Source organism: Natator depressus, chromosome 2, assembly GCF_965152275.1.
Source record: "Natator depressus isolate rNatDep1 chromosome 2, rNatDep2.hap1, whole genome shotgun sequence".
NCBI lineage: Eukaryota > Metazoa > Chordata > Testudines > Cheloniidae > Natator > Natator depressus.
The window spans coordinates 156135100-156149497 of record NC_134235.1 but is presented as its reverse complement, the minus strand read 5'-3'; the positions used below and the strand labels follow the sequence as shown (position 1 = coordinate 156149497).

The window sequence follows — 14398 nt, the reverse complement described above, 5'->3', positions numbered from 1 at the left end:
AGCTTGTTCTTTTTTATATACATACTGTAATCTAAAAATTACGTACCTGCACTCTAACATGTGTAAATAGGCAAATTATTAAAAAAAAATGCACCAACTGGTGGATTCATTTTAAAATGAGGTAGCTACCCAGATGTCTTTAAAAAGTGTACAATTATTTCACCTGTAGAGACACCACAGTCTCTTTAATGTAGAACGAAAAATAAATTTGTAATAGGATTTTATAATGTGAGAATGCAAACACCGACAATTTTGAGGTATTTACAATATATTAGAAAGAGTTCACTTGTTGGTTTCAATTAATAGTCAGAAATGCAGCTGGTTAAGTGAATTGTGTCAGAGTGACCTTAAATATAGTTTAACATATTGTACCAATTATTTTAGATGAAATAAAACCAAACTTTAAATACCATATAAAAAGAGGAAGTTGCAATACAGGAGAATTCTAAAGCAGCTACAAAAGCATGAATAGATGCTTCTCTCCAGATTTTTCTTTACAAAAGTACAATTTACATCCCAAAGATGACAGAAAATGCCAGCTCTTAAGGCAGTTAGTTGAAACAATGTAATAATTAATCTAATAGAACAATATTATTAAAAAACCAGCCATAACGGTGAAGTAAAAACAGAGTCTTGATTAAGAGAAAGAAACTGGCTCTCATTTAAAATGATTAACACACCAATTCCTATGTAACCTGCACTTTTATCATCCTGCTCACCCTTAAAAAAGCCGAAATAAAAGATACATTTAAATTTAGGGTGAAGTTTAAACTATTGGAGGAGGGAATAATCATTTTACAGTTCTTTAAACGCCTCTGCTTATTTACAAGTCTCCAATATCAATATAAAAGAAAGAAATATACAAGAAATGATCCAAAAATTGCAATTCTAATATCTGCAGAGAGCCAAAATTCAATATTACAGTGCCAATATATGACATTATTTTAGAGAAAACTACTATAAGTACCTCCAAATAGAGAAAAATTAGTTGAATCAAAGAAAAAATATGCCATCACCGTTTATAAATACTTTGTTTTGACATACAGTTTTTAAAATATTGGTTTTGATACCTGATGATAAAAATTTCTTCTATGATACTGGTAATGCCGTAAATGGATGACCTGCTCTACTCCTTTTCTTAGTAGAGATATAATTCTCCATATCTTTGATTATTGGAACTGTAGATATGTCAAGCTGTTCTATGAACAGTTCTCCTGGTCTAAAATTGGGATGAAGTTACCAATGCTTGTGATATTTCTAGAGTCCACAGACAAAAATGAGTGCATAACAATCTGAAGCTAATGTGGACTCTGGACTTTAACCTGGAAGGTCCATGTTGAGAGAGTAAAGAAGCAACATGAATGAAAAGAAAAGGGAGTAAATAATTCCTTTATCATCTTTGTGTACATACACAGTATGAACAAAACTGTGCAATATGCATCACAATTTCACGGGAAATGATACTACTTTTGCCTGGTCTTGTCTTCCCTGAATTTTGTTCCGAATTCTAGGTTGAATTGAACCCAAAATTTCATAGTCAATCTAATCCAAAACCACTAATTGGTCCCTATCATTGAATCTGGGCCATAAATTCCTCCCAAAACACTCAATCGGAAGGATCCAAAGCCCATTGTGTTTAATGGAAAGACTCCTTTTGACCTCAATGGACTTTAGACCATGCCCAATATTAGGCCTGTGCTCACTCAAGCCATGGAACAGAATTTCAAAACAATGAACTTTAACTGAGTTTCATTACAAAAGTTTCACAAATGTCTGATTGTGAGTCAGAGATTCTAAAACTCAGCAAATTTATGACACTAATTAATGACTAACCACAATAAAAATAGCTGCCACTTAAACAATGTACTGTCAATTAGTGCCTATTCATGACAAAAGGGAAAAATATGTGAAGAAATTGTTGGTCAACTTTTTAAAATAAACGTTGATGCAAATTATTTCTAAATAGTCACATACCTTGAAGACATAGAGCTGCTAGTTCCACAGCAGTATCATATGGACATTTCAGTCTTTAAAGAGACAAAATAAATAATAAAAATATGCACGTTTCTTAACTTATACTTTATATAAGCCCTTTCTCCAGAAAAAACTAAAAAAGAGTTCAACAGTCTAACTGAAAATAAAATATTAACTCCAAAGTATCAAGTAAATTGCACGATATTTAGATCATTCAAATATAATATTGTAGAACTGATAAATGAAATTGTTTTTAATTGTTCACTTTATTAATATAACTTCATAAGCAAAGTTTTATGAATGAAACATTCATTCATAAAACCGGTTACCCCAATAACTGGCTAATTGAGTTTCACTTTCAATCCAATTGCTGCTTAAATCGCTGAAACTTACACTTGTCCATATTGTAACTTCTGCTCACTGTTTGCCATTCCTTACACTTGTCCATATTGTAACTAACTCCATTTTAACTTGTCCCAAACTCCATTTTAAAATGCTCACTTCATTTTGTAAAAGCTTGCTGCAACCTTCATTTTTGCAAAATCCTGCTGTAACCTTATTCGTTTAGTTTAGATGTGTGACTGAGGTATGTATGGATGATGGAATCAACCTCCAGCCCTAGCCTGTCCTGATGAAATAAAGTGTAAACACCGAAGGGCTGAAGATGCAGACAACAGTAAGAGGAAGTAAGACAAAGTAAGAGGAGTCCACCCTCAAAAGAAAAGAACAAAAGTACAATTGAAGAAACATCAAAGCCAGGTCCTAGGCTGAAAGTCATGTCTGCAATCACATCAATCACACCGAACCCAGAGGCAGTGTGACACAGCAAAACCTATGGACTCTGGATTCAAACTAAAGCTGGAGATGGAAGACTTTGGAGGGTAACATTCTGCTGCCAACGTGGAAGGGCACCTGTGCATGCCCAACAGAGACCCAGCTCTTCCTTGTGCCTGGCTTTCCTGGCTAGTTAGCTGCCAAAAGGTACAAACCCAAGCCACGAACTCAAGCTACATTCAGGACTAGTTAACTATACAGCAGCTGCAGAACCTGTGTGTGTGTATGAACGAACGTGTAAATGAACGTGCAACTGAATGAAATGTTATAGCTATAACTGACTGCCTACTACGATTCTTTTTGTATTCACAACAAATGTGACATTTTGTCTTATCCCCTTAAATAAGATCCTGCTGGTTTTTATTTTATTGGTATAACAATATTTCCATTTAAATAAGCTTAGTTTACAAGTTAGTAATAAAGGTAATTATTTCTTAGTTTAGTAATTTCTCATTAATACTGAAAACATGATACGCTCAACTATAAATCATGTTTAAACTAATACTGAAAACATTAACCCAGAAGAAGAAAATAGGTGGTACTCCTACAATGGATTCTAGGATTAAATATTTTTCTTTATAAAACTTTTAAAATAAATATATCTATAATTTATCTATCTACCTCACAAATGCACAATTACATTGTCAAAAAGAATGAGGCTGCAAAAAACATATTTTTTACAAGTGTCTTAAGTAAGAAGCGTTGACACTATTATCGAGTGTTTTTTCCACTCCCTTGCATCTGTCATACTTACAAGTATGGCAAGCTCACATTACATTTAAAATAATCATACAGATCAAGACATTCTTTGCCCTAATTATACACAGAGTATAATCGTTTTCCCATTTGTATGTGCCACTTGTTCTGTTGTGTAATAAATAATAAACTTCTGGTTAAGATTGAAACCTTCTAATATCCTAAAAACCACAATATTTACTGTACTTTAGCTATTTATTAACCAAATCTTTTTCATGCTCTTCTATGTCTGAAGAAATGAGCAATTTTAAGAGGATTGTGTCCTTTGTGTAAGAATTATTTCTCTAACCAAATGAAGTATGAGGTTTCTCTTCTGGAACTTGCTACTTGGAAATTAAAATCATGTATACTCTCTCTCTCTTTTTTAAACATACACAACACAATGTCCAGTTTCACCACCATATATTGTTCAAATTAAGAGCTCTCAGGGCTTCTCAGTTTCTTTTAAGGGTCTTATTTTGACTATTTCTCATTTCAATTTCAAATCTGATATTGACAAATGTATAAGATAACAGGATACCTAGTATGATTCATATACGGTTTTTTATTTTAATCATGTTGTATGAGTGTATTTTACATTTTTGAATATTTAAGAATGGCTACGTGCAGCATAATGCTCACTTACAATTAAATCTATAACACACAAATAGCCATTAAGGATAATGGAATGGTTAAAGCTTGATACAGAAAGCTCTGCATAATATTGCATGAATAGATATATTTCTACCACCTTGTGACCAAATGAAAAAGTTCTTATTCCACTAGATTTTATTAATTTGGTTATGATTAATGTATGTGTATACATTTCCGTATTCTAATGGAAAAAGAAAAATGTACAAGAGAACACTGGATCAGTAAATGCAATTTACAATTCCTTATATACTTCTTTGAATAACAGAAAGGATCAGAAAGAGCTTATGGGCTTAAAGTAATACTTTTAACCCTTAAAGTGGTGCTCTGTTACTTACACTTTAAGCAAGGTTACAGGAACAAAAATGTACTTACTTTCCTGAAAGAATGTCTTGTCGGAGCTGTAATACAAACAGGTACCTAACAAATACATTAAATAAATAAATAAATATAAACAATCAAACGCATACAGAGTCATCTTTTCAGCCCTCATCTCTTCGTCAAGAGTACGTGCTTAGTCAAGACATTTCCATAAACTGATTTTGTAAGTTATATGAGCCTTCAGGATCAATTACAAAGAGCACGGCACACACTTGGTAGATGCTAAGTACCATTAACTCTCATTGAAGTCAGTGGGAGTTGAGAACATTCTACACCTTGGAGGATTGCTCAGCATATTGCAGGATGAAGTCGTAAAGCTACATTTCAGGAACCCATCCTTATTTAAGACAGCACTGAAAGCATGTACTCAGCTTTGAGCACGGAGCCTTAATTCTACTGAAGCCCACACTTAAGTGCTGTCCTGAACTGCAGCCTAAATGAGCTATGAAGTCTAAAGGCAATTATGGCTTTATTTTAAAAATTAAAAGAGCTTTGAATGAGAGAAGAACAAAGATTCCATGATGAGTGGAGACAGAAACTAAATAGGTTGGCATATCTTTGGTTCTTACATGGCCCTCATTGCTGTAGCGTCTAGGGGTATGTCTACCCTGTAACGCAAGCCGTGCTTGAGCCCGAGCTCATGGATAACTGATCAAGCCTTTTGCAAAGCGAGCTGCTTCCTGGTAATGTGTAGGATGGGCAGTGAAGTTTTCCCACAGTGCAACATGGTTCTAGGGCTAGAGCGGCCACATTTTGGGGGAAAGGGGCGGGTGCTAGGTACTCTGGGATTTGGTGACATTGACTAGGGTCTGCACACTGTAGTGTGGACACCAGAGCCCTAGGTTCAAGCATGAGTTAGAAAGGTCTTAACGTAGGGTTAAAATACAATGTAGACACTCAAGCCCAGAGTTCCCTAACACAGGTCAGTTGACTCAAGTCCCACTAACCCTGAACTTACACTGCAGTGTAGACATACCCTACATGCCTCACAAACTTGAATTGTAAATAAACTCCCTAACTCAGAGATCCTCATTTTGCAGATGGGGATGTGGAGGCACAGAGAGATCAAATGACTGCCCAAGGCCACACAGGGAGTCTGCGGTGGAGCAGGTAACTGAATCTGCATCTCCCAGACTGATGCCCTATCCACTTGCCACTCTTTCCTAAGCCTGAGGATTCCTTGGTTTTATTTTTATTAAAACAAAAGGTTTGCGGATTGGGAAAAATCACAACCATCTTGCTGCCTGGGGCATCTCACCTGGCTTTTCCTGCCCCCACCCCACCCAGCAATCTCACACTGAGGGCTAGTAGAGCATCTGGTGTAGATGCTCTATGCTGACAGGCGAGAGCTCTCCTGTCGGTATAATAAATCCACCTCCATAAGAGGTGGTAGCTAAGTCAGCAGGAGATGCTATCCCACTGATATAGCGCTGTCTACACCTGCACTTAGGTCAGCGTAACTTACGTCGCTCAGGGGGTGGCTTATTCACACTCCCAAGTGAAATAAGTTATACCAACATGAGTGGTAGTATAGACCAAGCCAAAATGCTCCTGCCTTGGGTCTTCTGGAGCAGGGTGTCCTTCTTTGAGGTTAGGGGATGACAGGGGCTGCCCCCGCCCCAGCCTCTCCTGCCCCCACTAAGGGGTGAGTTAAGAGGTGAATGAAATGAGTAAGACATCTGGGCTCAAAGCAGCATGATGCATGTCTCCAGTCTTCAAAAAGAAGAGCGTAGCAAACGTGTCTATTCTTTTCTCTACTGGCACTGAAGGACATGTTGGGAACAGAATAGGAAGGATCAGGCACCGTGAGTCACCAGCACCTTGCGACGAACAAACTAATTTTTCACATTCATGTGTTTGGGAGATTGTGAGCTGACCTTTCAATATTTAGAAGACTGAATCAATTCAAAACAGACAGGGGAACAGGAACCAAAGGCATGTTTAGGAAGCTTTTCTGTGTGCTATGCAGCAGAAAAGCTCATGGAAAAAGAGTAGGGGTCAGATTTTTACACATGCCTAACTTACATACACAGCTGATACCTGGGTTGCCACTTACGTGTCAGTATTTGTATATGTAAAAGTAATTGTGCACCACCACAGGAATCTGGGCTTAGAAAATCTGTCCCTACTATTTTGCTCCAGGATTTCAAAATAACATGAATGCTGGTAAATTTTGGGGGGAAAATAATCCAGGCAATACCACCACTTTGCTAGCCCGAGGAATATTGCAACTCTCTCCACATCTGACTCCCCGTTATTTCCTTTTTCTGTGCAAGCCTACTATTGCATCTCAGTTTCTGGTATCCCACTTCAAGGAGCAAAATACATTCTTCAAAAGAAACAACCCATTGTTATTCTGACTAAAACTAATGAAGCCCTGTAGACAAAAATGCCAGCAGATGCCTTCCTTGGTGCATTAAATTTTAAGAAATGTCATCACTTCCCCATAAAAGTGTTAACTGTGACCACATTATTTTTACAGCCTCAAAAGGCATCTGCTAAAAATATCTTTATACAGGACAAAGATCTAGTGTAATTTCTTCTTCAATTAGCTCATTTTGTTACCACTATAAATCTTCCCCCCATTCCCTGCACTGAATTTGCACCTGCTGTCCTGGTCTCTTACCTAACTCTACAGAATGCTGGGAAATGCAACCTAGCCAGAGTGGAGATTCATTAAAAAAAAAATTAGAATGACAAAGGGTGTGTGTATCTCTATTCTAAAATGTTTTTTATATATCATTCTACGTAATGTAACTATGAATCTTCTCATTACACATGCAGATGCCTCATCCTTTTAGGAATCCTACTGAACTCTTGAACTCAATTATATCAGTGGCAGTGAGTTCCATAGGTTAATTATGGACTGTATGAAAAAGCATGGCCTTTTATCAGTTTATTGCTATTGCAGTAATTGGTAACGTATATTAAGGCTTCTATGGAAGTTTCAAAGTAAGTAAGTGGGCAATTACAATTAGCTCGTTAATCTTGTGGCACAGCAGTCAAAGTAGTACTTAATTACTGCATCAGAAAAGGAAATAGTAAACAGAGGTCTGCTGACTAAAAGTTTCTTATAAAGAAGCTATAAAATTATCAATATAATCTTTAAAGAGCATGGTGGAAACAGCCTGGCCCAATTAGCAATGCAGAGCAAATTAAAAAAAAAACACCAAGAAGCTCCAAATTGTCAGAAACAGAAAAATGACAGCAGGAAGGGGTACAAAATAATTAGAGACACAATTTGGCCTGACTGAGTGACTAGAAGAGTTGGGAGGAACGGGAAGTGCAAAAATAGGCAATTCCCTCCTTCTTCTGAATTGTGGGAGAGCTCCTCACTTAACAAGTATGGAATGTTCTCAAAGACCACAGGTCATCCACAGCCTCAAAACAATGATAAGAAGTCCCTACAGGATGAATGGTCACCGAACAGCTTCCATTAGTGCAGGGAGACTGTGAACAAGTGGAGGGGGGTAGGCGGAGGTGGTAGAGAAGATTGAGCTGTTTGCATTGCTCCCAATCCTCCCAAAATTCTGCTGATTTTGGGTCTTTCTTTGACCCATTTGACTTTTATTTGATCACCTCCACACTTCACAGCAGAGAAGAGCACGGAGCCCAGCTGTCGGCATTATACATTGGAAATCCCCCTCCATTCCCCCACCCACCATGGCTTTGACAGGCAATACTGCTGCAGAGAGTCCTCCTTCTCCAGGTTCAGCTCCTACCCACCCAGTCACGGCTCCCTTTCAAGAGTCACAAAACCTAAAACACATGGAGAGTTGGAGGGAAATACCACTGACCCATCTGCCTCTCCATCCAAAAGCACCTGAGAGGCCAAAGCAACAGGTTTGGACAAAAAATGGAAAGGAGGGTATGTCCCTTAGACTGTCATAAAACACCAGCTAGAAGATTGAATATGATGCCTATTCTACCAAGGAAGCACATATAACCCACATTCCTCCCTCTCCCACAGTTTAATCCCCAAATACCTTATACACCCCATTGTCAGACATCAGTTTAGCAATCAAAATTATTTCCTACCTTGTAAACTCCTCGTGAAGGTTGTTCGGTTCTGATGAGTAATATTTAATTCGAAAATGCAAAGTGTACGGAGGTCCAACTGTATATACAAAGATTCAAAACAGAAGTTTACACAGGTTTGGTGATCCCATAGAGCAAGAAAAATTTAACACAAAGTAATTATATTTTAAAGTGTCCTCATCACAGTAACATTTGACTTGTGTCTTAAATTAAAAATATTTACAACAAGAAATAATTACGTGCCCGTTGTGGGCATTTTAGTGTGCTACCACAGCCAATATAATAGGAAATTAAGCCATGGCTCATTTGTCAAACAAATGTTTGTCCAAAAAGATGTGCCTTACACTGTGCTAGGAATGCTGGAAAAATTCAAGCTCTGATGGACATGAGATAGTAACCTCCCCACCTTAGTTCTCAAGCTAAAAAGGTTCAGCAAATACACTTTTGCTGATTTGGGCTATCATGGTGCATGTCTGGCTAAAGTATATCTTCCAGAAAGGCATCCAGTCTTCGTTTGAAGACATTAAGAAATGGAGAATCCACCACCTTTCTATCTAGGTGCTTATATGACGACAATCACCACTGTAGTTTCTGAATGCCTATTGATCACTCAATCTACTATGCAGATGGGCAGCCAAAAGATGCACTAGTTGAAGCTTTAAAATTGTCTTCAAGGGTAACCCCAAGAAGAGGTGTTTCGGAAGTCAAAACCACAGGTGACAAAGTTGGCCGGTGAGATCTACCTCCTCAAGGCACTGCCTCTTAACACTAGTTGCTGCTGGTGGAAAAATAAAGCCATATGCACCACTGTCCAAAGACAATAGAGGACCCAAACTTCTTCACAAATGCAAACCACTTTGGCAAGGAAAGGACATATTGTGCGGAGAGATGGAGCTATTACAACCTCCATCAAGTTGCTTCCCCACTGCCTTCTCTAGTATGGGTCTGAGCCAGCTTGTTCTCATACAATCCCCTAACTGGGCCAGACACCGTGAAAGCAATGAAACTAAATCTGTTAAAAATGCCTTGCGCAGAAAATATTTGATTCTTCCCTCTAGAATCATTTTGTCTTTTCCTTGGCATATCAGAGAATAAGCACTTGCTGATCATGTATCCAAGTACAGAGAAGCAGGTTGAGATGTCATGAAAAGGTGAGGTCAAGTCAAGCACCAGAGCTATCAATGGCAATGGACCCTAAATTTCTTCACAATCTACCCTATTAGCCTCATACGCACAAGAAGTTGTAAGAGTCCTGCAGGCCTTGCATGAAAGAGCCACTCGAAGTGGGTGAGCAGCTCCCTCTGAGAAAGGAAAGAACAGAGAGCACTAAAGAAAAACCTGTGTCCACTCCTTCCAGATCTTGCAAATTGGTCAGTAGCATCTTATGATCAGCCATACCTACAGTAATTGTTAGATCTCATAAAATCAACATGGACACCTGGGCCTATGTCCATTGCTAGCAGACATTTACTGCCCAAGGATACTATTGCTGTCTACATATCATACCCAGGCCTGACTCCAGATTAATAGGGATCCATGAAGCTGGAGAAATCAGATGAACACAGATGTTTCAAGGGACAGTTTATTGAGCCAGGGTTGAATCATAGTTTAAGGGTGGTTAGCAGCTTTACCCTCTCCCAAAGGAAAGAGTTAACAATCCCTGTCAGTAATGGTCTCAGGACCACCTCTCTTGGCATCCACTTGCCACCGATGACATGAGTTCAGCTCACAAAAATCCAGACATATCCAGGAACTATGTACATTAAACCAGGTGAAAGTACACCAGTGAAGATGCAAGGGGAGGCAGCAGAGGCTACCTGGACACGAAACTCAAAGGATTTCTGCAGCTTCCAACAGGAACTGCCAACCCTCAGGTCCCTCCTGCCACCGTTCCTTCTTTTCCAGGCCAATTTCCCCATCTAATTTAGGGGTCACAAGAAAGGGGAGTGCTTCTTCCTACTCTCCCCCACGCCTCCAACTAATATTAACAGGCACCTAGGAGAAATCACATAAGCTTTTCTAAGCTGATATTTGTCTGCTGAATCTATTAGCAGCAACCTAGCTGATGCTTGCTCCCCAGCCCTGGTTTATGACAAAGTAACTCCAGGCAGGAGGAAGGGACTTTTGGCATCAACAAAAGTGGTAAATAAAAATCATATTTAAAGGAGAGAGTTGAAGATTGGTGCATTACTCATTGGTCCATTACCCTTGCTTTTATACAAAAAGGTTTCGCCAGGCAGCCAACCATTAACCTGAATCCACTGTCTGAGAAATATTCACTATATTACGGAAACATTTGGAGCCTCACAATCATGTTCACAAACACTCTAAACTGAACTCTTAGGGGAGGAATAAAATAAACTTGTGGACCGATGTTACTTACTTTTTATTTGCTTCTTAATTGGTTTAGAATGGTCCAGCCAGTGCTAAAAAAAAGAAAACCTGTGTTTAAAAGTAATTCATTTTCAAGATTTTACTGGTATTTTACTAATAGAGCACAAATTCATTTAAAGGAAGGGGTTTCTGCTCTGAAAAGCAAAGACTTCCATATCTATTTGGCAATCTTTTATAGCTGTTTTCACTAGAAAATGTTTATTTGAATACACACACACAGAGCTCAGGTGCCTATCTTATCAGTAAAACTGGACCTTAAAAGTTAAACACACCCATAGGAGCTTCTTCCTTGTGAGGCACAACCCAATTAGTAGTGAAAGGCTGTAAAAACAAACATACAATTACAGTGGGATGTAGGGAATGAAGGTTTTCCTCAAACTCTGGGCCCAATGCTTTAACCGTTACTCATGACCTTCTGAAGGCAGCCGATTGTCTGGTCCAATCCCACTCAGTGGCGCTCCCATATGGCTCCCTCCACTTCTCTGTATTTCTCCACCCACACTGTGGTTGTCTCAAGCTCAGAGTCTAAGGCCTGGTCCACCCTTAAAACTTTTGCTGGTATAGCAATGTCAGTTAGGAGTGTGATTATTTAAAAACAAAACAAAACAAAAAAACAAACAAAAAAACCCCATTTTATACTGGAAACAGCCCTTACGGAAACGAAGTTATACTGGCAAAAAAGTGCCTTTGATGGTATAAGCTTATTTTGTTCTGGGAACCGGTATGAGCTACACCAAAAAAAGCACTTGAGCCAATATAAACTCTGTCTACACAAGGACGGTCTGCTTTACTGGCAAACCTTTTCCAGTGCTAACTAGTCCTAAGTTTTATACTGTTCCTGTATAGTGCCCAGTGTGAATCGTCATGCCCGAATGAGGCATCTGGGTGTGTTACCAAAATATAAATATTAATTATGAGAACTTGTCGAGATAGTCCCCTCACTAAATTGCAGAACATAATTTGGGCCACCTTACCATAAGAGAAATTCTCTTCCCATTTTTTGCTGTTTATTTAAAAACATAAAATAAATTAATAAGACCAGTAAGTTTGGAGCAGCAACATTCAGAAAAAGAAGCTTGTTCCTTTTGCTTGCTTTTCTTCTTGGGGCATTTCCACTCTATATTAAGCAAAAGCAGAATCAGAGTGAATACTTGGTATTCAACAGATTCTCCTCTGCTTTTGCTAAATGCATGTGAAAATAATTAATAAAATAGCAAAACCACAGTTTTACTCTGGATGCCTTAATTGAAAGCAAAATTTATGCAACAGCTAGTTGTAAAAAGTGTATTTTAAAAGTTTGCCAACCCATAACCCAAATAGCAAATAAATTCCCTGCAGAATAAAAAAGAAATAGAACGATTATTCTAAATGTGCTTTTAGTTGCCCAGAGCTCGCCTAGACTCCCTTGGGAGAAGTTACCAAGGAAGCCACCTCTTTACAAATTTGAGAACCACCACCATAGTGAAAATAAAATGTTATAATTTTTATACAAATATATTACATAGCTGTAAATTAATATACACAAAATCAATTATTTATCTCTCATCCAGCAAATATACATTCACAAGAAATCAGCTAGTAATCATTTCAAGTTTCTGAGAAGAAACAAAATTATTCAAACTTTGCTCTTTTGATTGAAATTATGCAATTAGAACTTTTGTTTTTTTTTCTTCTAGAGAAGAGGAACATTTTGCTTCAATGAACACATTAGTCAGCAAAATAATCCCCAGCTATATTTATAGGAGCATTATCCACATTTATCAGTATTGTCATTTCAAGTTAAATACAGGATGTACATACAATTCCATTTTCTTAAGGATTTCTAATATACAAGTTCAGTTCTATGACTGTTTGGAGTTCATCTGGACTAAAAAAGCGTATACCGAAGCCCTTACAAAAATTTAAGATGACAATTTAGTGTTACACATACCCAAACATGGAATACTACTCTTCAGTGTTTGATTTCTAAACTAAAAAGTAAAAAAATCCATCTTTTCACTTTTTATTCACCTTCCAACTGTGCTGAGAAAGCTGCAGTACTCTTTTTTGAATTATCTTCATTGTGTGTACAGTAATTCCTCACTTAACGTCCTCCCGCTTAAAGCTGTTTCAAAGTTACGTCGCTGCTCCATTAGGGAACATGCTCATTTAAAGTTCTGCGATGCTCCCTTACAACAATTTGGCTGCCTGCTCTGTACATTGCATGTAAGATTTTGTGGAAAAGCAGCGACTTTGCAAGAGCATTGCACTGCGTCTCCACTCCTCCCTCTCAGAAAGTCCTAAGCGCTGCCAAACAGCTGGGAAGGAGCGGGGATGTGGCGTGCTCCAGAGAGGAGACGGAGTGGGGGTGGGAAGAGGCGGGCCTGGAGCATCCCCCAGCAAAGTCGGTGCCTGTTCTTCTCTGGGTAAGCTGCCACAAAGGTGCTTCCTAGCGTCCTTGCCTGCAGCGGGCTTTGCCTGTGTGGGGTAAGCCAGGGGCACTTCCCAACCACAATACTGTACAGTATATAATGCCTTTTGTCTGTCCCAAAAAAATTTCCTTGGAACCTAACCCCCTGCATTTACATTAAATCTTATGGGAAAATTGGATTTGTTTAACATCGTTTCACTTAAAGTTGCATTTTTCAGGAACATAAATACAACGTTAAGTGAGGAGTTACTGTACTGTAAATGATTAACACGTTTTAGAATGTCTGCATGTGGTACTATGCTAAACATCCATAACACTGCAAATTACCAATTCATCTGTCACGTGTACATAATTTTACAAAAACTAGCAATTAAGAAATGTTTAAGAATCTAATAAGTAGCAAAATAGGCCATTACATTAAATTCTAGCTTCACCAGCTAATGTACATTTGTAACCATTCATTCCTTCTACATATACAGTACAGTCATAAATGTAGGATTCTCCAGGGGACAAACAGCAAGCACTGGGCATCATTTTACACTCACTCAAGCAAACTCAGATGCATGAGGGGTCCATTATACCATTATTCAGCACTGTCCAAAATAGGGGGCGAGTGTTGCCTTTGTAGATTCATGAACGGCTATCAACTTAACCCCAGCTGTTTTGGACAGCTTCTGCAAAAACTGGGCTAAATAGTCAGTGTCTGGATGTTTCTCCACAGTAGAGTTAGTTTTCTTACAGGCCCTCTGAACCCAAGTAATAGCCCTTATCACCCTACTCCTCCCCATAAGCTGCAGTTGTCTGGATGGCTGAGGTGGCCAGGAACACTGAAAGTGTGTCAAGAAAAAACAACATAGGCGTCTGCTGCCATAAAAACTGGGAGCACACCAGCTCAGAAGCCAGACTTTCATATGCCCATGGAATGCAGGCCCTAGCCTCTAAGCAAAAAATCAGATGCTCTTATTATTGACAGCCAGCCAG

The 14398-nt window shown here is 38.6% G+C and overlaps 1 protein-coding gene across 4 annotated transcripts in view; it reads right to left on the bottom strand.

The window, feature by feature from the left end:
• EPB41L4B (erythrocyte membrane protein band 4.1 like 4B) overlaps positions 1 to 14398 on the bottom strand; it is a 249164-nt gene that overhangs the window by 135230 nt on the left and 99536 nt on the right. For all 4 annotated transcript variants that reach the window (XM_074945196.1, XM_074945197.1, XM_074945199.1 and 1 more), the window contains exons 3-6: positions 10997 to 11039; positions 8614 to 8692; positions 4570 to 4614; positions 1975 to 2027 (exon numbers count right to left, since the gene is read on the bottom strand). In XM_074945196.1, the coding sequence (XP_074801297.1) occupies positions 1975 to 2027; positions 4570 to 4614; positions 8614 to 8692; positions 10997 to 11039 (220 nt within the window). The remainder of the gene's footprint in view (positions 1 to 1974; positions 2028 to 4569; positions 4615 to 8613; positions 8693 to 10996; positions 11040 to 14398) is intronic.